Source organism: Mytilus californianus, unplaced genomic scaffold (genome assembly GCF_021869535.1).
Source record: "Mytilus californianus isolate M0D057914Y unplaced genomic scaffold, xbMytCali1.0.p SCAF_7, whole genome shotgun sequence".
NCBI classification, from domain to species: Eukaryota; Metazoa; Mollusca; class Bivalvia; order Mytilida; family Mytilidae; genus Mytilus; species Mytilus californianus.
In genome coordinates, this window is record NW_026262723.1 from 84,104,120 (window position 1) to 84,132,040 (window position 27,921).

Consider the following 27,921-nt stretch of genomic DNA (forward strand, 5'->3'; position numbering starts at 1 on the left):
TTGTTATTTTCAGTCCATTAGTTAATGCGTTGCCACTGACATGTTTTATGATAAAAAAAAATTAAAATTTTCCTTCGATTAATTTAAAATTTATTCAAACCTAAGGTCCCAACTTCAGTCAAAGATCGTATGAGCATCTTTTGTAGTGCCCCTTTTGTCACATAATTCATCTCTTATTTATACAAAGGCTTTTAATGTTTTGGTTTGAGAGGTCCTAATGAAATTAAATCCAGAAAAGCACTACGTATGCACGAAACTTATAAAGTGCTATTTCCATTTATCATCTCTATATAATTGAAAAAAATTGAAAAACAAATCCTGTTTAAGTGAGAACAAGAAAATAGGTAAAGAATTCCATTATGTTTTTTTAATGTCTGGCAAGCGAACATTATAAGTTCCAGCCTTAGTATTAAATTCCATTACTCAGGATGAAAAATAAAAAGTAAAAAACAGGCAACAGTTCCGGATTAAAGAATTTTCTGTAAATTCTTAATAATAATAACACTCAATAAGGTTTTCATGGTTAATTCTAGTTGACATCATCTTTATTGGTATATGCAGGTGCAGATCAAGAAATTCCTTTGACCGAGAAGGGGACATTAAGGTCGTGCAAAAAAGGGTTATAGGGAGGACATTATTCGTAACACAGTGTGCTAGTGACCTTATACTATATGTATGGGGTCAGTAAATTCTAGATGGGGTGAGAGTAAAGTTATCTTACCAACTACCTTAACATTTGGCATTTTGACTAGTGGCCTATCAAAGTGATCAAGTCTTCAATATTATTAACCTGCTTCCATTGGTCTATACAAAAACAAATGCCAACAATAACTTGTTAGCTTTTGATGTGTTTTCTGCATCTATTTTCAATCGTTCATCATCAATTTCTTCATCTGTTGTCTGAGCGAAACGTTTCAGATTTTTCTGAACGCCGTATTGTTTTATAAAGTGACATAACACTTATACTACCCATATAACAAAATAAAGCACGCCCACTAACCCCATATTAAATATACAAGGTCTCCACGTGTTCGCTTTTACCCATTGATATTCCTAGAAGTGTATAGGAGGTAAGATAATAACAATTATTGGTTGGAGTTCAAAGCATATACCCGATAGTACCGAAGTGCATATAGAATGAGGTCTCAGTCTCTCTTTGTTAGGTAAAGGCTCCAAACAAAGGTCGTCCGTTTGTCTGGGATGTAACGTTAATACATGCACAGCCACGTATAGTCGATATGTAAGTCTGATGCTAAAGAAAGTTTCCCGCTTGATGCAAGATGATTTAGTTTTTTAACAACCCTTTTTGAGGGTCCGTAGTTAGCCCACTGCATGATGAAATATGCTGTTATCCAACATGTCTTTAAAATTGTATGCGTTTCCGACAGCATTTTCATTACTAGTATTTCAAAAAGGTTGAATAAACCATAATATCTGTACAATTGTTGTAAAAAGAGGAAAACGAGAAATGCCACAATATCATGTGAAATTCGCCTTGATTTCAGCAGAAGCATATTTCAATTCAAAACGTTTAATTAATTCTGACCTAACTAATAGAAAAACAAAGGATATGGGCTATCTATCCATGAAACGAAATCAGCATTGATCAGTTCATTCACATAAAAAAAAACACACAAAAAGCAAAGGAATAGCGCTTTAAAGGCTGTTTTTCATCTCAAAACCACAGTGAGTGAGTTTTAACACGGAGCCAAAAAAAAACCTCTCACCTCACTGCAAGTTAAAGACGTCCCCTAGCATCGATTTGAGCGGAATTCTTTGCAAACTAAAATAATTCAGGTAGACTTTGTAAGAGACTACACCAACAAATCGGGCCCGGTCGAAAAGAACATACTGGAAAGTAGTACATATTCGAAACAAAATAGTTCCTATGCATATGTGTAATTTTCGAACTATTTGGAATATATTTGGGTAATTTAGGTATCAAATGAAAGGTGAAGGGTTGGTGATCTTTGTAGAACACATTTCGACTGATCGTTTGGATAATACATAAATGTATGAATGGATTGAGGGCATATATTGCTTGTTTTTCAGAATGAAGTACCTGCTTTGGTGTAGCAAAAGTTCCGGTAACCAGTACGGTTTATGTAAATAACGGTATATAGACCGCGCACCCCATAAATGCTTGAAATTGAAAAATTTTAAAAAGGAAGTGACGAGGGCCAAGAATAGATGGCGTGCGTCTTACTAAAATCTAGGCTACTACTCAACTCATAATGTAATGATATCAATATAAAGTAACTACTAACAAACCCACATGGAATGATTCATGCCATTGCGTATTTTTTCAACAGACAAGTCTTGGAAAATGAAAACAACATGTTACAAATTTCGTGCGTCCGAAGCGCTGTTCTGGATTTACCTTCATCAGGAACGCTCAAAGCCGAATATTTAAAAGCCAAGAATGTATAAAAACCTTAACAGTTGAAGAGCTATATTTTCAAAATGAACCTAAAAAAAATTATCCATAATAAATTCAATCTAAATAATTTAATAAAATTGAGAATGGAAATGGGGAATGTGTCAAAGAGACAACAACCCGACCATAGAACAGACAACAGCAGAAGGTCACCAACAGGTCTTCAATGCAGCGAGAAATTCCCGCACCCGGAGGCGTCCTTCAGCTGGCCCCTAAACAAATATATATACTAGTTCAGTGATAATGAACGCCATTCTAAACTCCAAATTTTACACAAGAAACTAAAATTAAAAATAATACAAGACTGACAAAGGCTAGAGGCTCCTGACTTGGGACAGGCGCAAAAATGCGGCGGGGTTAAACATGTTTATGAGATCTCAACCCTCCCCCTATACCTCTAGCCAATGTAGAAAAGTAAACGCATCAATACGCACATTAAAATTCAGTTCAAGAGAAGTCCGAGTCTGATGTCAGAAGATGTAACCAAAGAAAATAAACAAAATGACAATAATACATAAATAACAACAGACTACTAGCAGTTAACTGACATGCCAGCTCCAGACTTCAATTAAACTGATTGAAAGATTATGTCTTCATCATATGAATATCAGGCACAATCCTTGATGTCTATTTAAAATTCTGTTGCAAAAGTGCTAATCCACATCATAATAACGTGAGAATGCAGTGAACAATTTTAGGAAAAACGCTTGTTGATTATGACAAATAGTTTCAAAATGACAGTTCCATGGAATATAGTATCATGAACTGGAAGGTACACCTATCATGCAATTACTGATTGAATTGTTCGACAAAACTCATAATCTGAACACTGAAGTCAACTTAAAATGATATTCTATACCGACTAGGATGAATAAGTCAATGGTTTATACTACAACATAATAAAAGAGACATTGCGTGTTTGTTATCATAAGAAATAATTTGAATTTTGGAGAATCTTTTTACGCATTGTCAATAAAGTGAACACAAATCAATTACTTTCTGAAAGCGTTTTGTTTTCTACCACCTGATAACTCTGCCGTGTTTAGCGTAAATAATTTACCGCAAACCAAAACTAAAACCAGTTATTTTATCGAATTCATATATATAATTTCTACCGAAGAAACATTGTAGAGGGTCACTTTTCAACAACTACTGAATTACAGATGAAAATAACACTTTCTCAATTTCGTGCGTCCGATGCGCTTTTCTGGTTTCACCTTCATCGTGAACGCTCAAACCTTAACATTTGAAAGCCCGTGTGCTGAATAAATGCGTTCAAATATAAGGCGCTATTCTGGATTACCATCATCAAGCTGCTACTAAACGCCGCGATATTTTAAGATCGATCAGTGGACCAGCAAAATGTTAATATACATAAAAACATAGAATATATAAATAGCAGAGAAGGTGATAGATCCGATTGTTACCCCGAGAAAACATTGTCAACAAAGGCTCTAAGGAACTCATTACTAATAACAATCTGGTATATCACCCTCTAGGCTATGGGTTATTCAATTTATTATACTGAATGCTCTGTCATTTTTGTCTTTTGAATTGTAAATTGAAAGTGATTAACTATGAAGGCATTAAGAATGTATATCTAGTATAACAAACCGAAAACTATGCCAATATTATATGTGTTGATAAAATCGTTTCCTTAATTAACATACTTTTTTCATTAAGTTATTGATACGGTAATAACTACTACAAAAGCTAGTTAAATGTGTTATGTAAAGGTCATACATTGGTTAAACCATCATTTCCTGACTTGGTATAGGCATAGAAAATGGTGGATTAAACCTTGTTTTATAGCTAGCTAAACCTCTCACTTGTATGACAGTCGTATAAAATTCCATGTGTGAGCAAACCAAAAAAGACATAATAGTAGGTAAAAATATCAAGTTTGGGTACAGCAGTCAACATTAATGTGTTATAATCTTAATCACTATAAAAACACAAACTGTGTAAAAAAAATGGCATGTAGACACTCTATAGACAAAGCACATAAGTAAAAATGAAAGACAAGAATAAAGAATATGACCATAGCACAATAACACACTAGCGGGATGTAAAAATACCGAGCCACGCCAAAAGGATATAAGCAAAAAAGGACTAAATAGTAAAGGTTAAAAATCTACAAAAAAACAAAAACAACATTAACTACGCTATATGCAATCTGTCTGTCTCAAAACTTGTGATTATGGATAAAAGCATACCAACGGAAAGAACTTGTCGTATGCTATTTGTTTGTCATATATAAACATGTTCTAGAATGATACTGTTGTCGAGAATACGTGAATAAAGGAAGAAAACGTTACATGTTATAATTTGTAATCGATCTAAAGAATGCCCAAGTATACAAGTCTGTATTCAGAATTTCATCTTCAATACTGTATCATACAATTATTAGCAGACTTGTTACAAAAGACTCATTCATGTAAATAAAAATAAAAACTAATTAGGCGTTTCAAATATCAAAACAAAACTGATGCATATTCAAAGCATTAAGTCAGTACAATTGAAACCCGTTATCAAACACAAGATGTAAAAAAAACACAATTTTTTATAAAAATTGAGTACAGTACATCCACAAACGCGAACAGTGACATCTACTTACTACCTAAACTTGTAGGTGAAGCTAATTGAAGAGGCAACGATTAGCTGATTTAATCGCTGTTGATTTAAAGATAAATACTGAAATAATAAATGTTTTTGCCTTTCAACATTTTTGTAGTTAGACTGGATTATAAAACTGGAAATGTTTGTAAATTAACGAAACAATTGTTTTTCTATTTACTTCTCACCATTGCTCTCCACTGTAGCAAACCCGTATGCATACCAGTATACATCCAAACAGGGGAAATAAGTCGAATTCAAATGTAATTAAAAATCTGTTTCGGGTTTTCGGAAGCGTGTTCATAGAAAGTCCTATGTTGTTGATATGAAAGTTAAGTAAATTATATTAATAAATTTTCATATTCATCAATTGGATAACATAACAATTGGTCAATTTAAACACTTTTAGTAAAATATTTTCGTACTTTCGTTATGTCATTCATATAAACGCAGTTTGGAATTCCAGTTCCGGAAATTTTGTTTTACAATTTTTCGAAAATTAACGTGGGCGTTTGTCAAGAATAAATAAATTTTAGGGTAGATGTTTAAATACATTTAATTTTGAACAATCAGCAGTACATTGTCAGAGAAGGTAAGTTGTATAACATAAATTCTTACATGACATCCAGTTTCCATAAGTGATATAGGGTGTCATAAAACACTGATCGAGTTAACTTTGTCCGTTCGGAAATTCTTACTGACAGAACAATACGTTTGGTGCATACAAATGTAACAAAAAGATTAAGTAGGATAATGACCCACATTAGCTTATTTGTTTTCATAAACATTTAACATTTTGATAAAAGTACAGGTTCAAAACTAAACAGGTAGTTTATATACATGACGTCAAAATACATGTATTAATGTTTGAAAAAGAACAACTGCTTCGAAGAATGTTGTGAAAAATAAGTGAATTTAGATGTTTGAACATTTTTCATTGGTTTCTGGAGCCGAAAATAAAAGCGCATGCGAGAATAAACTGCATTCACCACAGTATTTGTCTATATAAAGTGACTCATTGTCCTCTTTCTACAAATCTTGGTGCAGAAAAATTATAAATTATTGGATTCTATATTTAAAGAGAATACGGAGAGACTCATTTCCCCAAAATCTTACTAGTAAACATATTCGGAAGTCATTGACAATTCATAGCTAAAATGGTCAGTTCTGCCGCTGCTAAGTATGAACAACAACCATAGATTATTTATTCTTCTTTTGGTTTCCATTTTCAGTTTGTTTCCCTTTTCTTATCATATTTCTGAAAGGCAAAAAAACATTATCTGTTTGCAGTGACGAATCAATAGTACATTTAAATAACAGAAACGATAATGTAGGACACGAGTGATTTTAGAAATTCGAATTACGAAAGTAGAATTATTTATAGCAAATATTTCAAATATTCCAAATGATTGCCAATGATTCGTTTTTAATAGTACATAGTTTAATATCCATTCAATCAAAACGTTTCTTCTGTATAATAAGAATAATGAGTGTTGTTATTAAATGGCCACACTTAAAAAGATGTCTTAATATACAATATAATATAGATATGTTTCACAAATAACTTAATTGATTGCAAATGAAATAAGTATGAATAATGTATAGTCGAAACGCTTTGTGTACATAATAGAAATGAAATGTCACCAATGAGAGATCGTAAAATTATATTGTTTTCCCACAGACATATATTGTCAGAAGAAAAGACTACCTGGAGTGAAAACGCCACTAGACGTAATGTAAACAGTAAAGTATTAAACATGTAGGGAAAATGGTCGTATTATTCCACTATCATTTTCTGAATTTTCTACATTTGAACCTAAAACAAGAAAGATATATGAAATAGTTATTCATTATTCTGTTTTAAGAAATTTAAGTCAAATAATGGCATACCAATTTCCTACTGAGCGTGCTTTTGGCGTCCATAGCAACAGTTATAGTGAATCAAAGTTATGGAAATTCAGATTCTTCCTCGAAGATTTCTCAAATAAAATTGAAAATGTAAATGGGGAATGTGTCAAAGAGACAACAACCCGACCAAAAAGCAAAAAACTCCCCAAGGCCACCAATGAGTCTTCAACACAGCGAGAAAATCCCGCACCCGAAGGCGGGCTTTAGCTGGCTCCTAAACAAAAATGTGTACTAGTTTAGTAAAAATGGACGTCACACTAAACTCCGAAACATATAAATGAACTAAAATAGAACATACAAGACTGACAAAGGCCAGAGGCTCCTGACTTGGGACAGGCACTAAAATGCGGCGGGGTTAAACATGTTTTGTGAGATGTCAACCCTCCCACTATACCTCTAGCCAATGTAGAACACACACACATCAATACGCACAGTAAAACTCATTAAAAGAAGCATATTTCCTTGTTTTTTCAATTTTTTTTTTTGTAGATAAACAAACTGCGGTTATTCAAACAGTATGAAAACAAAATATGTTATACTCATAAATCCAATCACAGCGCTGCAAAATTGACTCTTCACCAGAGTTATTTACACGAAAAGGCAACCTAATGACAGAAACATTCATTACTTTTTTTTTCTTTCCAATCACCCAGCAAGCAGATTATATAAAAAAAATAATCAAAAAAGCAATGCTGTTATTAACTAATACAAGGTTTCATTAAGCATTATATAAATGGTGAACTGTGATTCGTTCTATGATAATACTACTTAGTAAAAGAAGAAATAAATAAACAGAAAAATGATTGGGATCACGTTCTAGAATACAAATGAAAGTAACACTTTATAAATTTGGTGCTCCCAACTATACTTTCAAATAGTTTAGATCTCAAGTCCCATATTGTATTAAGCCAAGTTTGTATATCTAAAGAGGTGTTTAACGACCTTGACTATCAATGCGATTCTCAGTAGGCGGACGATTATATCGGATCTCCTAATTTCCTAGAAAACCCCAAAAATTCAATCATTAAGTCAACTCAGTTGAAAAACGTTATGCACTCATTACAAATCTCAAATAAATTGTGAAAGTTTATCCCACAACGCGAACTTTACGATTAGGTATTCATTATACTAAATGAAGAACTGCCATATAACACTACTTTTATATGCTACTACACCACTATTAATATGAATTTTCAGAAAATCATTTAAATCAAATATAACACTCAATGATTTGTACAATGTTACAATTGGCAGTGATATTCACTTTAATTACCTTTATACCTATATCCTGTTTGTACTTTCGTTTTAAAGAGCCATATTTATGTAATTTATTTAAATGCAGTTTTTTGTAAATCAATATACAATATTCTAGGTTAATATCAGAAAAAAACATCAACTTTCTTGTATGAATATTAGAAACTGGGGAAGGGCGACGTTAATTGGATCCTTCAAACGTTTCGTACCAAATACAAAAAGTTTATATTTTTCTGATAATGGCCTAATATTGTGTTTATGCAATAGTTTAAAATTGCTATAATTTTGTTTTTGAAAATGCTAATACAATACAACAAACTTATTGTCTACCCCTTAATGAACTCTAGTTTGTACAGAAAAGTGACGTAACATTAAAACGACATTGCAAGAAATGCCCCTTTGTTACAATATATGTTGGATACAGACAAGAGAAACTGTTTTAGCTGCAGTATATAATATTGAACATTTCGTTTTTAATTTTTCGAAATTTGATGTGGGCGTTTTGTCAATGAAAATGAATTTGCAGGTAAATCTTTAAATCATATTTAATTATGAGATAACAGCAGAACATTCGCTGATCAGGTAAGGTATATTATTCATATTTTCATAAGGCATCCTGTTTTCAGTCTGTGATGAAACAAAACGTAATCCATGAACGCCAGAAATTTTAATGACGCAACAATACGTTTAGGATTAAAAAAAGTCACAAGGATGAAGGAGGATAATAAACTTATTCAAGTTGAATTACCCCCTCAAATTAGATATTTAAAATTCTAAGTCTTTTCTTAAGTAAGGATACAAAATCTGAAACAGTTAGTTTATTAATGTCTTAATGATGCAAATACAACTGCCAGTTTAAGCTTTTATGCAGAGTACTTTGATATAGATATTGATAAATTTAAATGATGTTTGGACATGAAATATACTTTAAAAGTAATAATAAAAATGCCGAACCTAAAGGTAAACAACTTTCCATTGTATTTGTCTAGATAAACAACTGCCTCTCATATGGTCTTTTTTAAACATTAGCTCGATAATTTTTGCATACAAACATGTGTGAAAACTATGACCTGCCATTTATTTTAACACCAATGAAGTTTGCAGAGATTTTTCCTTTAAATTTCAGGGAATATTCATAATATAGGAACGATATTAAAGTATATCTTTCAATTATTCAAACAAATATCACAGGATTTCATAATGAACACATTGTCTTAGCATGTCAGGGAAACTAATATGTACTACATGCAATCGTTAATCAAGAATATCTACGCCAAAATCCAAATGTTTATTTGATAGATAGTAGTTGACATTTGGACTTGACAGTGTTCTCTTTCCATTATTTTCAACAGAAACAATTGATGGCGCTTTAGAAAAGTTTGTATGTAAAAGGTAATAAAGGATTAACGACCCTATTTAGCCGAATTTACCCTAAAATTTGATTTCTTTTAGTCAAAGATTATCATTTCATCTTTATTCTAAAGTAAAGATAAAAACAGATAGTTTGGAATGATTGACGTCACAATAAATGTATCCCTTCTGCACATATTAATAGAACAATTACCTTTCAGCAGTTCTTGCAAAATACATGGATGTAGAAATAACATCACAATTTCCCCGCTTATAAATTAAAAAAAAATATTAAGAAACTAAGTTTCCAACTTTCTGAGGCAAAGTTGTGTTGTATGTCTGTGACAATTGTTTACACAGTTTTGGCTGCTGAATCAAAATTATTGTCACATTAACCTATCATGTCTGTTTGGGTTGCTCCCCCAATTTTGTCAATAAATAAATAAAGGCAACAGTAGTATACAGCTGTTCAACAGTCATAATTCGATTAAGCAAGAACAAATCCGGGTAACAAACTAAAACCGAGGGAACCACATCAACTATAAGAGAAAAAACAACGGAACAACAGAAACACTGAACTACAACAATAAGCAAACCCCAATATAACGGAACTATAAAGTACTGTCATACAAGTTTGAGGTTTAGTTAGCTATAAAGGTTAAACCTACCATTTTCTTCGGAGAATGCCTGTACCAAGTTAGGAATATGGAAGGTGTTTTTCACAAGTTCCGTTGATTGATAGCATTTAATTTTGTCAGTTTTGGACTTCCCCTGTTTGACTTTGCCTTAGAGCTCGATATTTTTGTTATACCTTTTTGACCTTAGAATAACTTTGCTATTATTTTTATGTCCTTCTAGGTCATATGGCTCCTAACGTTGCAGAGTATTTACGCATCCCTGGCTTTAAATGTTTAGATTTCAGCTATCCTGACGAAGGTAATCAAAGAAAAACGTTTCGGACGTACTAGATTTATAAAGTGATTATTTCATTATATATTATATATGTAGCTGTATTTTGAACAGGGGACCTCAGAATTGTTCAAGACATTGATTTTATCACATTTCTTAATAAAAAGAACCCAAATAATTATCATTGCAAATTCTTATATAGACTTAAATGATATTTTGAATTCACAAGAGACAATACATTTCCTTACCACAAATCCTGTTGCATAAAAGATAATGATTTATTGGATTTTTCTCTTAAATGAATTTTAAAAGTGAGAAGACATTTGAAACAATTCAGTTTTAAAATGATCAGTTCTAATCTTTTTTTGTGATACTGATTTTTGCCAGGTAAACAACCACTGTAGGTTGTTAAAACAAAGTCTATATAAATTCTATTTTTTCACTCATTTATTTCAGAAAAACGATAATGTAGGCCATGGGTAATTTTAGAAACTCGAAAAACGAAAGTAGAATTATTTACTTAATCTTATTTTTGAATCAATTTATTGAATAAAAATTATTATGTATGACATGGGTAATTTTTGAAACCCGAAAAACGAAAGTAGAATTATTTACAGCCAATATTTAAATGATTGCAAATACTTCGTTTTTAATAGTTTAATATTCTATCAATCAAAACTGTTCTTGTGCATTATAAAAATGAATTGTGATATTATTAAGTGTCCACGCTCAAAGACATAAATAAATTTACAATATCGTGTATAATACCGAAACATCTTCTCAGCAGAAGACTACAAGTTATTACGCAGCAAGCGGGTCATGAAATAAAACTAATACTATAATTCAGATCAAACTAACAGTAACTAAATAATTCGACAAATCAGCACATTTTGAACTGCAAGAACTGCTTATTCTTCCGGAGCACTCTGAGTTTTTGGTGCTCCTGTTGCTTAGTTTTCTAAGTAGCGTTTAATTTATGTTATTAGTCATTTCGTCGTTTTACATTTGCTCATACTGGACTAATGTTACTTAATTGTCCCCTTAAGATCTTCTCTCTCTTTTTATAATGGTAATTTGCAATTTGTTGAATGATTATACTGAACAAAAGAATGAACACTGAACTGCTTTGGAACACGTTCTATGCAATCAATTGTTTTTTTCAAAAGTTAAAACTCTCTCCACCAATAATATTCCAGCCAAATGTGTATTAACGACATTGAGAACACACGAGGGTCTCGCATGATCAAAAGTTTGTGTGATTTGGAGAGAAAAAATGGAAGGAGGTAATCTTATTCAACCGTCATCGGGTGGTCTAAAATATGCATTTACTCAATGATCCCGCCTGAATAAAATGTTGTAATAGGAAATTTAAATATTTTGTATAGTACATGTATCAATGAATAACTACTTCCGTGGTTTTTAGGTTATTTACATTAAAGATAATAAAGTCTGTTTTCTGAAAACTTTTAAACTGTGTTATGTGACACGATACATTTATCTTTTTTTAATCACACATTTTCATTGTTAAAGGTTAAGCTGTATGTTGCATTGATAATATTGTGGTTTGGTTTTTCAGAAATACTGTATGGAATTCAGTTTTTTTTTTTATCGTTTCTCTTTTTTTTTTATTTTGGCAACGAATCAGACCTCAAAGACTAACGACTGAAATTGACACTACATAAGGTTTACGGTCACCAACACCAATTGTTTGACCGATACGATATTTCGCTGTCTCAACTTTTTAGCAACATGTTTTCGCAGTTTTAAATCTTTAGATACCAGGATAGTCGTCTAATATAAGTTATAAGATTTGCTACTGACCCCTTACGGATCCATAGAGGGTTAGTTAAATCCATAGGGGTGAGGTCGAAGGCCAAATCTCCTAACAAATTTATCGCACACGGGACTTTTTCTGCTTAGTTATGTATACAAATAAGCAATGAATTACAATAACATTAATCGATGACGTCACCATTAACATTAATCGTGACGTCATGAACCTCATATGAAATATACTTAACCCATATGGATGCGTTGGGGGTCATCAGAGAATAATTCATTAGTTTTCCCCTCGTTAGATGTGTTTGGGCTTTTGAATTTGCCATTTGACTTTCCTTTTTGAATTTTACTTGGAGTTCGGTATTTTTGTTATTTTACTTTCATTGTGTCGAATTCCTTATTATGACATGTTGACGAGTGAAGATTCGCATGCATAGCAGGAGACACTTTCCCTGTCGACGCACCCGGTCTCTAAAAAGTAAAATAACAAAAATACCGAATTCCAAGGAAAATTCCAATTGGAAAGTCCCTTTTGAGGTACATTTGTGTCATAAATTTGCACGCTTATCGATTTATCTAGATTTGAACATTCACTAAGTTCTGTTGCAATAATTTAAAAATTAAAAATAGCAAAACTGAAAGTAGATCGAGTGTCAAAATAAGAAAGAAAAATGGTTTTGTTTTTTATTTTCATCTTTAAATATAGTTTTAATATTCAGATATATATATATATATATGTATATATATATATATATGTTTATGCAAAATAAATACATTCTGACATTCTATAATAATTATATAATAATGACATTGCAGAACATAAAGATACATACCTCACAGTAATGAGATTGGTTTTCATATTTCATTCTTCTATTTCGTTGCTTTTGGCTGGAGACAAAAGGCAGAATTTAAATAAATGCAATTTAAACGAAAGTGAAAAACTACTGATATATTATGATGAAAATATATGCTGATTGTAAAAGTGAATAATTAAGGAATAATAGTAGTGTGCTTGAAGAGTTGCAACCATCAAATACCAACTTGCAGTAGCAACTCTATTTACACGTACTGAACTGTTATTTCCTGTTATAATGCCGTACTTGTAAAATATTCCAGATAAAACATTTGAAATATCCTGAAATTCTCTAATCAGCCGGACAAAAAATCCCTGATATAAAACGCCAGATTTATGATCCGAGGATCAAGTGGAGATAATTTCTGAGAAAACCGTCACCAGACGTCGCTGCGGAGAAAAAAAAACCCACGAAAGACGATCCTGTAGGAAATAATGAATTTGTGAAATATTAAGAAACCAAACGTATAATGACGGCAGACATGTATCCTAATTTTCAAATTTATTTGAAAATCTTAAAAAGTCAAAGTAATGGTTAAAAAAGAAATTCAAGCAATTAATTTTCAGTCTTCGGAACCGTCATTTTTCAACTTCGGCTGTCATTGACAAATTTCAGCTCGGGACGAATTGACACATAAATATGACTGCTTTATTTTGATAAACTGGGACATGGAAAACAGAACTGGGATGGTCACATGACGTTACCCTTCGTTTTTTACACACGAACACACTTTCAATACACATCACAATTTTTCTTAAAATTTCTCTGTTCCTGACCGAAATAGCTCATTATTATGACAAACTTGTGTCACAAAGGAAAAGACAGTTAACTTGTCATTGAAATGAATTCAAAGCTGGTTTGCGATTTATTTTCACTTTTATGCCTCAATGAGGTTTTTTAGTCCATTAAATTGCAAAATGCGAACATTAGCTTCTTCTTTCTTAAAAATCACACACTTGTTCACATTATCCATATAAGAAATTATATAAAAAATTCCTAATCAAATCCTTTAATCAGTGCATTCTTTTCAGAAAGTCCAGTTGCAAAATATTGTGATCTGTTTGCAGGTAAGTAGCCATGTCAGGATTTGTCCTGGATGACATGTCTCAAGTGTGAACATCCTCATATCTGATATATCGTAAATAATAAAAACATTTGAACATAGTCAATTCATTATTTTGTAGCCAACATATATAATTGCAAAAGAATGCTATACTATAATTGTTTGTGCTTCATATCCTGCTCATTTTCTCCGGATATTGCAGGTCCGGGTATTGCAGGCAATCCTTCATAAGTTGTTCAATCTACATCCATTTTATGAATAAATCCCTACTCAATGTTGAATTAGTCCTTTCTATGTTTGCATTTGTTAAGTTGCATGCATTTGTTAATATGCTATATTTACTTACATTTATGTACGTTTCGGCAATAAAGTTTATCGACAAGTTGTGGGTATTTGTATGGGTACCAATCGTGCCCCATTAATAGCAGACTTGTTCCTATACTATTATGAATCACTATTTATGGCCAAACTTGTTCGCTATGTCCGTGTCTGTAGTGACGTTTTGGATTTCAATGAGCGTAATCTATGTATTACTGGTAAATTATTAAGTCAGGCATTTCGTTACCATAAATTTCTTAAAACCTTTACTAAATTCTTCCATAAATACAAAGATTTGGTTTGCAAGTTTTGCTGTACCTGTAGAAAACTTATTTCAAACGGAAAAGCACGTCCTAAATTTTACGGTAATGTTGTTGACAGAGCCCGGAAAGGTATATACGATCCGGGCAAACTTATTAATCCTTTAAATTAACTTATTCCAAAAGGTTACTAATTCCACGATGTAATAAGATCTTTGAATATTGTTTTATTGGTATAAATATTGATTTTGTTATCAGTAAATTCAAACCATACTTTATATCATTGTTATACATATATGCACTTTCACGGTACTACAATCTGTCCATTCCTATATTTTGGCATTGTACAAGGTCATGTTTTTCTCTGACTGTTAATGATGTATTTACACTAAATTCATTGGATGTTGGATGTGTACTGATTAATAATTTAGATTTAGATACCTGACTTACGGTCAACCAACTCGTGACGGCGTCCGTAAAATTTACGAAGGGATGATTTCAACTTCACCACTTGGAACTCTTGGTTGAATAGCTTCCTTCAGAGCAGCAACCCTCTTTCAGGGCAATCATGATAGGAAATACAAGCCCTGGGGTATCGTATCAACTGGGAGATATATACTCCGTATGCAGGCGCTGCTGGAATGTTGCTACATAAAAATGGAACGTTCACAATTGGGAAGCTGAAATCATTTCTTTTGTCATAAAGTTTTGTTTTCAACCGACCCTCATTGTCAATTTCTAGATGTAAGTCAAGATATGAGACAAACTTAACTGTATCTGTTGTATCCTTTATCTCAAGTTCGATGAGATAGATGCGTTCAACATAGTCACCAAATTGATAAAGGTTAATCCAGAAAAGCGCTTCGGACGCATGAAATTTATAACGTGTTGTTTTCATTTTTTATGAGGAATCATAGATTTCAGGTCATCATGGTCAATTTTTTAATGGATAACTTTTCATAATTCCACTTATTTATATATTTAACCATTTCTTGTAACTTTAAATGTCTCTGATGTTACAATTAAGACATTTTAGAATTGTTTTTTTATCCAATAAAATTTTTTACACCCCATGACCTTTTTGTTTTTGTTTTGATTACATTTATTTCCACTAAAAGGCGCACAATTTCACTTTTTTAGTGCAATGCAATTTTCAGGATTTTTTACGGTATAATGGCATTTTACTTTATTGCATATTTTAAAATATTTAGTTATTTGATATACATGATTGGGGATTGGGTTTTAAGTTGACAGATACTGGTACCTGTCACACCCAGAATACATCCTGATACTCTTGGCATTGATTATAACTTTTATTGCATATATATGTAAACATGTTTAATAAAGTAATTTGACATTTCTGTTGGAGCCTGAAGGTGAAAAAAACTTTTATCATATTATTAAGCTTTCAATGATTGAGGGACTGATGATTTCATTTAACAATATAAAGAGCTGAAGTTGTTATTTTCTATTGAAACCTTTAACATTTAATATATCTTGTTAAATACCGGCATGATAAGGATGGATGCGCATCCATGTCATGTGTCAGGGTCTATATATCCCAATTCCTAACAAGTTCTGAATGATTAAAACCTGGAACTAAGATATGTTGTTTGTAATCCCCTTTTTCTGAATTGAGACAACAAAACAAATGACATGGTTTGCAATACCCGTCCGGCCAATGGTCATAATAAGATTAGAAAGAAAAATCCTTGCAAAGAAAAATAATAAAAAACAAAAAACAAAAAATGCAATTCTGACATTAATTTGTTTAACCTATTCTAATCAAGCTTCGTATAGTGAGATGGGAGGAATAAACATAAGGAAAACATTTTAAGTTATTCACTCAGTATATAAAACCCGGATTATATGTTTTATTCTTAATTTATTAATTTTTCTACATTTGTATTACCTTGTTATATTGCTACCTACACACCCATAGAAATACCATGTTTGATGAATGGGAAGCCTTTTTAGACATTTAGAGAGTACTTTGATATTTCCATTTGTAATTAACATTGTCACGGGCATCATATACCCCTTAAAATTGACCAGTGACAAGTCATTAGACCTCAGATTCTTGATATTTATGTATTGCATATATATAACATCCATTTACCATGATTAGAATGAAAAAAATAGCTAACAGATAAGACTGACAATGAATCTTATTTGAAATTCTCTATATCTATAGACTACTGTAGAATAGAATAAAATATATAAAACGTGTATATATTTCAAACCCATAAACTTTATAAAATATTTTTTCATGTAGATCTACAAAGAAAAACAAAATGAATCATTGGATGCTTATCATATATAAAGTATTTATGTGTATTCATGGATAATACTTGATACTTCTAAGAAGCTGGATGCCTTTAAACAATTATTTCTATCAAAGTATGACAAAATAGAGGTAAACATGCAATCTGTGAATATACTTTATATAAATATTTTTTGCCACATGCTTCTTTTTATTTATTTTTCTATTTGTGCGATAATTGGCAATTTCCGTAGCATTATCCATAAGTTCTGGATGATTATAAGAAAAATTTGGGAATATTTCAATGAAGTACTGATCTAATAAAACAAGAAACAGAACAAACATTCATTCTGTAATACTTTCTCCTCGCTGTTCAGATCCTGAAACATGACAGGTGCCGTCTTGCCAATGATTTATTACAATTTCCAAGATAATTTCATATTTAAGCATTTTACCATCGCATACAGATAAATTATTGGACATTATGGTTCAGAAACACTGTTTCCCTTACTAAAATTGAACGAAATACTTATTTTCACTCGTTTCTGATCAGCTGTCACTGCACGAATTATCTTTCGAGTTATCTCCCTTTGGTCGGTAGTCAATTTTTGGTACTGTTGGATTGACACGGCCAGTTTACAATAGGCATATCAGAATGTATCATCTCTCTTAAAGAAAAACCTTTCCCATTCCATGTGTCAATTCAATTTATATTTTTTTACTGACAAGAGTCACTGCCGCGGTACGTTTTTCATCTTTGCCAATCAAATCATCAAGGAAATTCTGCATTTTCATTATTAAAAGAAAAACGTTGTGAAAGTTTGAAACCTACCGTATCAAATGATATATATGGTTGAGCATGGCAAATACATAAATGGTTTAACGCCGTCGATTTTGTGCGTCATAGCCGTTGCAAAAAGAATGTCATTTTGTTTAATAAAACATCACGTGACCACGATTATAAAATAAGCGTCATTATAAGATTTGCTGTCTGGCTGTGATGTGTTTGCGCAACATTGCTCCCAATAACGAAAACACGATAAACGTGAATTGACGACAAGCTTTAGCCAATTAAATATAGCGTAACATTTTGAATAATTGTTTAGGTGTCAGCTGAAGCCCGCCTCCGGGTGCGGGATTTTCTCGCTGTGTTGAAGACCCATTGGTGGCCTTGGGATGTTAATTTTTTCTTTGGTCGGGTTGTTGTCTCTTTGAAACATTCCTCGTTTCCATTCTCAATTTTAGGTTCCAATAGAATTGGTTATACCTTTAAGATTTCTGATTTTTATTGGATGCATCAAAAATCCCATTTCTACGCTGATGTTCAAGGTTATATTATTCGAGACTCCGAGACAAAGTGAAAAAACAGAGTACGTCAAAAATAGTAGATGAGCATGATATGCATTATTTGCAACAGTGTTTTACCATTGGTCAGATCTAATAAATCCCTTAAGAAGAAACACCAATTCAAACATAAAAACTGAGGAAATCGCATAAAAAGAAGGAGACCGGTTGTGTCGACAGGGTAACTGTCTCTGAACCAAACACAATACAAAAGCTCGGTATTTTTGTTATTTTACTTTTTATAACTTGACAAGCAAGAAGATTAGACAGTAATAGAAGTGACAATTCAACACGTAGATATCTAGACCATTCCATCACTCCGCCTGTTGAATAAATCCAAAGATAATACTTCAGATCAAAATTAAGAAAACGAGAAATCTTTGAATGCAAATATTTAAAGATAGAAGATTTCAGCCAGAACTATACAAAAGTATTTTCGTGGATGATCTTCAGATAATTCAACATTTGCAGATATCATCACATAGTTGCTAGACATTTGATATAAAAAAATAAAAGTTAAACACTTGACCTGGCAAATAAAAACTATAATATGCAAATTTCATAATCAGCTCTTGCAAAGCATACTACACAATTTTTGTTTTCAAATTCATTTTTTCGTGTTGACATTGAATCACCGCTGAATATGTAACATCATAAAACATTCATTGTTGTACATTTGGTGTACAAAGTTGAACAATAGAATTGAAAGACAATGCATTTTCCGTACGCGAATATATTCTATATTCGAAAAAAAAACGTTATAAATTTAGCCAAAAAATCCGTATAGTTTGATTTATCATTCCGGTGGCATTTGAAATTTTATACATATACTTTTTCTTCATAATGACAATAAATTGGTTCATAGTCGTAATTTTAACAATTACATTATTTATAAAATATCCAATCGGAAAACGTCTATGTTTTTTCTAAACCAATCATTTAATAGCGTTTTCAATTTAAAGATCTTTACTGCTACGTTTTTGTTATCTCTCAATGAAAGTTGACATTCTACTTTAATTCAAAATATGTAAAAGATATTTTTTTATTATATGATTATTCCGATAATATTAGTTTCAATCAACGCAGTGCATTATGAGGTCAGTTTTATTTTAGGTTGTTTTGAAATTAATGTCATTCTCGCCTGTCGTTTACTATATAGCGTTTAAAATTGTAAATTATATGTGTATTTGTTGTTTTATACATATACGACGTTGAGATCCCAAAATGTGACGTACCAAATAAATCAATATTAAAGATGTAGTCATGCTAATGCGAAACCAAATCAAATATATATGCCAACTGTTTTTTTTTTAACATCGGTAAAATATTGTTGCCTCTATATTTACATATTTGCTTACAACAACAATCACACAAAAATAAAGAAATGTTAATCTTTGTACCATTTAAGTTTCTATTAAAGTCATATGAAACGAGTTTCTTGTAATAACAATGGTGAGGAAATTATTGAATCAATGCATGCATTAATACCAAATTAATTACTCTGTGCACGTTTTTGAACATTTATTACGTACCCATAATGTATAATCAGCAAAACATATTTCATTTGGTAATTATTCATCGAAAGCTTGAGCTGTTAATTAACTTTCGAATTTTGGTGCCGAAGTTAACCGATCGTGACCTTGATCAACAATCAACACACAATCATAGAGCACGTGGAAAATAAGTGAGATAATAGAGCTAGGTTTATATATTTTTTTTTATATTTTCCATGCGTTTCCTTTGGTTGATTAAACTTTGCCATACCAGTTGTTAATGCTTTTGTGTATCAACATTTTTCGCTAAGAATGAATTAAAACAATATATATTCCACGTGCGTTTACCTTTTTTCCTTATTCTTTTCCGTGTCATTTGGGCTGTGCGGTTGTTTAAGTTCGAACGAGAGGTCTCACAGTTTGGGTAACTGCATACGGGTAACCAGTCGGTAAATTATTCAATAGCTGTATATTTCTGAAGATAAGCCATTCCAGTATATAAAATATCTTTAACTTTTTTGTATATATTTTGACGTATCATATGACTTAGAATAGTTTCATGACTGTAGATTTATTTTTCAGATTATATTACTGAAAGGTGTTTTTCATGTTACAAGAACATATTTCTCTAGAGCTTTAGTTATATATATATCCTTGGTATCTAATACAAGCTGTTGAAGGTCGTGCGCTGACCAAGACATTATAGCCCTTTGGTCCCTGGTCGGTAGTGTTCTTATTTGCAATGATACGTAATCTCCTTATTTTTTATATTAGTGCAGTTTATTATTTTAGTATTTTGTTATTCTGAAACAAAAACATGGAAAGTTGTTTTTTGTTAACATTGTAAAGACATGAGACGGAAATTGATAGTAATTTGCTATAAACTCATTAAAGATACCAGGCTTATTATTTAGTACGCCAGACGTGCGTTTCATCTCTTACAGATACAAACTGATTCAACACCATTCTAATTTCAAAATTAAAAACTAATAAAAATCACATTTACACCATAATAAATCGTGGTCACTTTGGTGTACTTCCGACCAGCAGTAAAACCAGCAGTAAAACCCTTGACAAAGTAGGACGTCCGTGTGGCTGTGCGGGATGTATAAGTACGCAGTCATGTCTGGTTGGAAGGGGTAGTTAAACTCGATGCCTCGTGTAGAGAGTGTTTCAAATCCTTGAGGGGTCCTGAACATGCATGAAATATTTGCCACTGCACTTTAAGCAAACATCAATCAATAAATTTTTCCATAAAGACACACAAAAATTACAGTTTGTTTAAGGAGAAGTAAGGAAAATGTCTTCACGTTGTCTATTAAGAACGAGATAAAAAAATGAAACCAATACTACCAAATATGTTAGCCTCTACATCGTGAGGAGTCTAGAATTATTTGTATAAACTCAACTAAATTTAGATAAAACATCTCACAAACATCATATTCCTATTCAACCAAAATCATAGACAACCACTCTCGAGATCTCTGACTTGTTACATACATATTTATGTTTACCCTATTTTGTTTCTCGATATGACCGATACATGCATGCATGCAGATACAACATTTATGTCATTTTGTCTACGTTTTTCCAGCATTTTATTAGTAATGTGATAAAAGAATAAACACTGTCAAAGGAACATACTAATGTTATTTTTACAATCTTATGTGCTGCCCAAATATATTGACATATGCTTTCTAATTTTACACATGATGTTGATTTTGAAATTGACTATTTTCATACATACCTTTACTTATATTGTTGTTTGTTTTTCAGGAATCATCTTGTTCAAAAGAGGAATGTAGTATAACATGGAAAATTAAGAGACAGGTATGAAAAAAACTTTTTAAGGTCTGACAGTAAACTCAATTCGGAATTTTGGATCCTCAATGCTGATGAGTCTTTTGTAGAAGAGACGTGCGTCTGGCGTACAAAATTTTAATCTTGGAATTTATGATGAGTTTATTATTAAAATGATACAGTCAATACAGACAAATCACAATACTACTTAAATATTGCTTCGTATCCTTAATAAGTTTTAACAATCACTGGGTCGATGTCACTGCTGGTGGACGTTTAGTCCCCGAGAGTATCACAAGCCCAGTAGTCAGGAGTTTTGTGTTGATAGGAAATGTAATTGAAATGCTAATTTTTCTGTAAATTGACTGTTTATAAAAAGTTGAATTATTCGAAACACTTAGGTTTGTCTATCCCTAGGTATAGGTTGCCTTAGCCTTATTTACAACTTTTTGGATTTTCTGGTTCTGATGCACTACAACTTAGTATTTGATTTGGCATTCCAATTGTTTTGATTCGAGCGTCACTGACGAGTCTCGAGTACACGAAATTCACGTCTGGCGTACAAAATTATAAGCCTGATATTATTGATGAGTTTTTCAGAATGTATAATACCTTTACGCTAGTATATCCCATGATTATTGAAACTACAACACTATAAAACAGAGCTTTTTCTGAAATAAAACTGGAAATGTAGATTCAAATACTTAGGTCATGAAATATCACTTTGTAAAAATCTATAACTACACTGATTCCAACAATAAATATCCGAAGATGATATTATCGAAATGCTGGACTTTTTGATCGACATATTTATTGATTTTGGTGAATTGGTATTTCAGCAGACAGTCGGTATTCCAAAGGGTACTAATTGTGCCCCACTACTAGCCGACTTGTTTTTGAACTCATATGAAGTATGATTCACACAGAATCTCCTCAAAGACCAAAAGTAAAAGCAACTTGCAACTTTCTTTAATTTCATTTTTAGATATATTGATGATGTTCTGTTGCTCTATAACCCACATTTCAATATAAACTAATCATATATATGTTATACTCATGCATGTTCACACTTTAGGATTTCATTAACACAAGTGTGCTCCTTACACAAAAACTGCTCCAACAGATTTATGAGGTTACTTTTGAAATCGTCACTACATAAGTTTACGGTCACTATCACGTATTGGTTGACCGAAACGCTGTGTCGGTGTCTCATATAAAAATACAAGATGTGGTATCATTACCAATGAGACATCTTTCCAACCAAATAACGTTGAAATTAACAACTCACTAGCGACACCTTTTCGAAGTCTTAGATCTTTAAATAAGAGTACAATCGTCTAATCTGTAATTTAACCGATTGTGTCCTATTCCTGATTGTGACATTTTGACTGCGTGTTAATGGATATGGAGGGTGATGAATGCAGGAGACGCTTACTCTGTCGACGCATTCAGTCTCATTCCATTTTTTGTTTGTAATCTGGATTTATCTCTTTTTAAACATCTGTTAACTACTGTCGCCTTATTTTACTACACCATATAGGCATTTCGACAATTAATGTCTCTTCGGTGATGTTTAAGGCCAAAATATTTGAAAATCAAAATTAAGATACACTCGTTGAAGAACTGAAAAAAATTAAAAATGAACAAAAGTAGTCATACCCGGATAATTCAAAACTATGCAGTAGGGAGATACTTTCATTTATTTAAAATGACTACCTAAGTTTTATAACGGACAGTTTCAATGAAACAATATCCGTATTGTCAGGAATAAGTATGTATTACTTTTATTAAATAATAATATCAAAATTTATATTTATGTTAATAATATCGATAATATGAGGTTTTTATTAAAAAATCTACACCGAATCTTATAAATGTAAAGAATAAAACAGTAATCAGTAAAATTCGTTTTCATTATGTATACATTGAAAAAAGAACCTCGATTAGATTTCCCCCATAACCGTTCGTTTGAAATTTTATAATTAATGTAACCATCTAAAAGAATACATGAAGATTTAACATTATGTTTCATTTGCCGTTGCAGGAATATTGAATCTATGTGCTGGATTTAAAAAAAATACAACATCAAAGGTCTATTTGATATATTGATAATTAGCCGATAATATATAACCGTAAATATGAACAAAATCGCATTTTCGGAAACTCGTCCCAGTGAAACAGAACATCCGGATATTGGAAAAACTTTCAAACGGAAACATTCTGATTCCTTAGATGATAATGAAAATCCCAAAAAGCAAAAAGTAGATCTTGAAAATGAGAAGGCCAAGGAAAACATCGAAGTTAAAAGGGAGGAGTCATTGGAGTCAAATAATGAGGTCTCCACCGAAAATAAAGGAGAGAACGTCATACCAACAAATTCGGAATCAAATGAAAGTAATATCGTTCATTTACAAGATGATGACGCCTTTTGTTTCGTTAAAGAGAATAAACTTAAACCAAATTCAATTATTACTGAAATTGAGAACGGCGAACAGTCAAAAGATTTGGACGACCACTTAATTTCTAAAAATGACGATAAACATTTTGACCAGAATGAAATAATTTGTGAAACGGTACAAGAGAGCGATACTATTAGTCAAACTAGTGATGCCAGTCCAACTACAGAGATCGATACTATAGACAGCAGTACGTCTGAAGTTCCGGATCCCGAACCAATAAAGAGAGAGGAAGCGGTAATATCTAAATAAAAAATTGAATACATATATTGAACGAATAAAACATCTTCAATCATACACACACACACACAAATATATATATATATATAAACAACATTTTCCAAAAGACCAAAAAAGTGAAAAAGTATATTTTTACAAAACGCATTTGACTAGCATGAGGTGCAAAATTTGTACACCATATACGGATTCCGACAATTAATGTTTCTTCAGTGATGTTAGGAATCGAAACGATAATTGGAAGGCCATATAATTTACCTCAATTTAGGATGGACTGTTGAATTTTGAAGAGTCGAAATAGGATGAGGGGATCATATAAACCCGAAAGCAAATTTAATACAAGCCCAAACGAAAAAATATAAACAAGTCTAAATTGACTGCGTTTTGTTAAAATATACTTTTTCACTTTTTTCGTCTTTTTGAAAATGTTGTTTGTGTTGTATTTAGACCCCTCTACCAAGAAATTTGTTTTGCATGCACACGTATAAAAATTGCGGTTTTTATCCAACGCAATCATAGGTTTGAACGTCGTTTTCAATTTAAACATGTATATATGTAACCTATGATTGCGTTGGATTAAAACCGCATTTTCATACGTGTGCATGCAAAACAAATTTCTTGGTAGAGGGTTCACGTATGAACGTTGTTTACAATTTAGACTTATATATATATATATATATATAATCTTTCAATCAGTTTAATTGAGGTCTGGAGTTGGCATGTCAGTAACTGCTAGTAGTCCTTTGTTCATTTATGTATCATTGTCATTTTGCTTAGTTTCTTTTGTTACCTATTCTGACATCGGACTCCGACTTCTTTTAAACTGAGTTTTACTGTGCGTATTGCTATGTGTTTCTTTATTCTACATTGGCTAGAGGTATAGGAGGAGGGTTGAGATCTCACAAAACATGTTTAACCCCGCCGCATTTTTGCGCCTGTCCCAAGTCAGGAGCCTCTGGCCTTTGTTAGTCTAGTATGTTTTTTAATATTAGTTCATTCATATGTTTTGGAGTTTAGTGTGACGTCAATTTTCAGTGAACTAGCACACAATTTTATTTAGGGGCCAGCTGAGGACCACCTCCGGGTGCGGGATTTTCTCGCTTCATTGAAGACTCATTGGTAGCCTTCGGCTGTTTTCTGCTCTTTGGTCGGATTGTTGTCTCTTTGAAATATTCCCCATTTCCATTCTCAATTATATATATATATATGTAAAAGCTTCCATGACAAGCAAAGTCAACACTATTCCATCGAAACTTCCTCTTTAGAGGATTGGATCTGTTGTAGTAGTTAGAACCTCTGTCTTTACATGCTTGACGCATGGTCGTCGAAGGATGTATCATAAGGTTGTAGGTTATTCTCTCGAGATTGAGACTTAAAAATTTTGAGGGTGGAAATTATTGTTACGTATACTGCAAAACTAATTCTTTATTTCAATGAATTTTGTTTAAAATGAAAACTTTTATTCGTTATCAAAATTAACATTCGTAATGAGAGAATTATGTTAAATGTGATATATTATGGTTTTGATTTTAGAAAAAATTTCCAAAGTTGTATAGACTGCTACGAAATGGTGAAAACAAGGACAATGGACTACGAGCCAAAAATCCTGGGTCAAATACAAGCGTGGCAGATCATGTTGCAAATGGAAGCAACGGAAGCTGTTCTAAGTACATCTCAACATGTTCCACTCGTTCCGCAGTAGATAACTGGCTTAGATTAAAAACAAAAAGTAGAAGATACAGAAACGGAATCAAAACGATCGTAGAAATTGATGTCAATAATCTACCTTCAAATGTCTCTATTATTGATCTCACGAGCGAAGAACTCAGAAAACCGTATGAAGTGTGGGATAAAGAAATAAACAGACAATTTCATAGATTTGCAGCCTCCCATGGGGAGGTCTTGCTTGTAGGATCTGTGCCTGCACACTGTCTTGCATATGCATGATATATCACCAGAAATAGATCTCTTAACAGCGACATTCATGTTATTTGTAAAAGGACACTAGCACGGGATTTGGCGAGTTCTGATCAAAATCATAAAGTGATAAATATAAAAAAATATTTGTTTCTTCATCTTTTTCATTCTTTTCGACATGCATTTGAAACTGAAACTTGTGTGTGTTAAATCTTCATTATAATCTCATGTTGTGTGTATTTCATCTTAAAAATAATGCTGTAAAAGCAAATTTACACATTTTTGTAGAATAAAATACTTCGTGAATTTTAAGTCTTTATTTTTGTTTTGACTAAAATTCCTATCTACAGTTTATATTTGAATTGAGAGTCATTGTTTGATCATTCTTTCAAACAAGATAGAAGGGTAAAAGAATGCGGTGTTTTTTTTTTTACAATAACCACCCATTTTAGTTGTTATCAAATGTCTTATTGATTTCATTCAATTAGCAACAATTATCCAAGCAATCGTATCCTTCCACATTTTTAAAGACAAACGTTATAAGAGAAAGAGGGTTCTTGTTGCTCAGTCTGTAGTTTTCTGTGTTGTGTTTTGTATTTTGTTGGTCGTTTCCCGTTATTTGCCATTGCGTTGACATTTTGTAATCGACTGTGGTATCTTCAGACTCTGTACCTTTATAGTTACTTTTTGAAACAAACTTTTCATATTTCCAATCGCACGTTCAGCAATTGTTTGTTTCCATCCTGTGAAACCCCATGAATCATTTCGATAATATCGTCTTTTGAAACGGATCTATAGTTATTTATGCTATTTCATTTTTACGAAACATATGACATACCATAATCAAAGGGAAACCCGCCAACTTTGCTGCGTTCGATTCGCTACCTTTAAGTAGCTTCAGTAGATGAAATAATTCCCTAAATTCTGATTTTGGATATATTTTTATTCATTTTGAAAAACATTGTCACTGACAAGGTTCACTGTGTTGAAATTCTATTAGTATATATCTCTCATTAGAAAAGATAATATCATCAATCCTTTTGTCGATGCTTCGCCACAGACGTGTTTTATCATAAACATTTCTCATATTTTCCTTTAATAAATTTGAAAATTATTCAAAACTAAGGTCCCAACTTCAGTCAAAGATCGTATGCCCTTTTTATCATAAAATTCGTCTCTTATTTCTACAACGGCTTTCGATGTTTTTGTTTGAGAGATCCTAATAAAAGTAAATCCCAAAAAGGACTTCCGACGCACTAAATTTATAATGTGATTTTCATTTATCATCTGAAGATAATTGAAAAATCTGAACACATGCTGTGAGAACAAGAAAATATGTAAAGAATTCCATTATGTGTTTCATTGAAGATGGCATTTCAACGTCATAAGTATACTAAATTCCACTGCTCATCATGAAAAACAAACAGTTAAAAACAGGTAACAGTTTTGAATGTAGGACATTTCTGTAAATTTATAATTATAATAATTATGTGTTCATGGTTAATTCTCCGTAGTTAACATTATCTATAATGATATATTCAGGGGCAGACCCATAAACTCCTTTGACTGGGAGGGAACACAAAGGTCGAACAAAAAAGGGATATAGGGAGTACATAAAGAGTTATTGGTGGACTTCAAACATATCCTCCGAGAGTACTACGGT

The 27,921-nt window shown here is 32.1% G+C and overlaps 1 protein-coding gene across 16 annotated transcripts in view; it reads left to right on the forward strand.

The window, feature by feature from the left end:
* Positions 1-26,570, forward strand: part of LOC127707734 (uncharacterized) — a 47,231-nt gene extending 20,661 nt beyond the window's left edge. Inside the window, exons 1-7 of one of the 16 annotated variants that reach the window (XM_052212452.1) lie at positions 5,547-5,645; positions 6,735-6,812; positions 10,424-10,501; positions 14,139-14,174; positions 21,625-21,678; positions 23,693-24,341; positions 25,875-26,570. In XM_052212452.1, coding sequence (XP_052068412.1) covers positions 23,787-24,341; positions 25,875-26,288 — 969 coding nt within the window. In that variant the 5' untranslated portion in view covers positions 5,547-5,645; positions 6,735-6,812; positions 10,424-10,501; ... (1 more) ...; positions 21,625-21,678; positions 23,693-23,786 and the 3' untranslated portion in view covers positions 26,289-26,570. Of the gene's footprint in view, positions 1-5,546; positions 5,646-6,734; positions 6,813-8,573; positions 8,798-10,423; positions 10,502-14,138; positions 14,175-21,624; positions 21,679-23,692; positions 24,342-25,874 lie in introns of those variants that run through there. The other 15 variants (XM_052212448.1, XM_052212463.1, XM_052212451.1 and 12 more) reach the window with 15 other exon arrangements.
* The last annotated feature ends 1,351 nt before the right edge of the window (positions 26,571-27,921 follow it).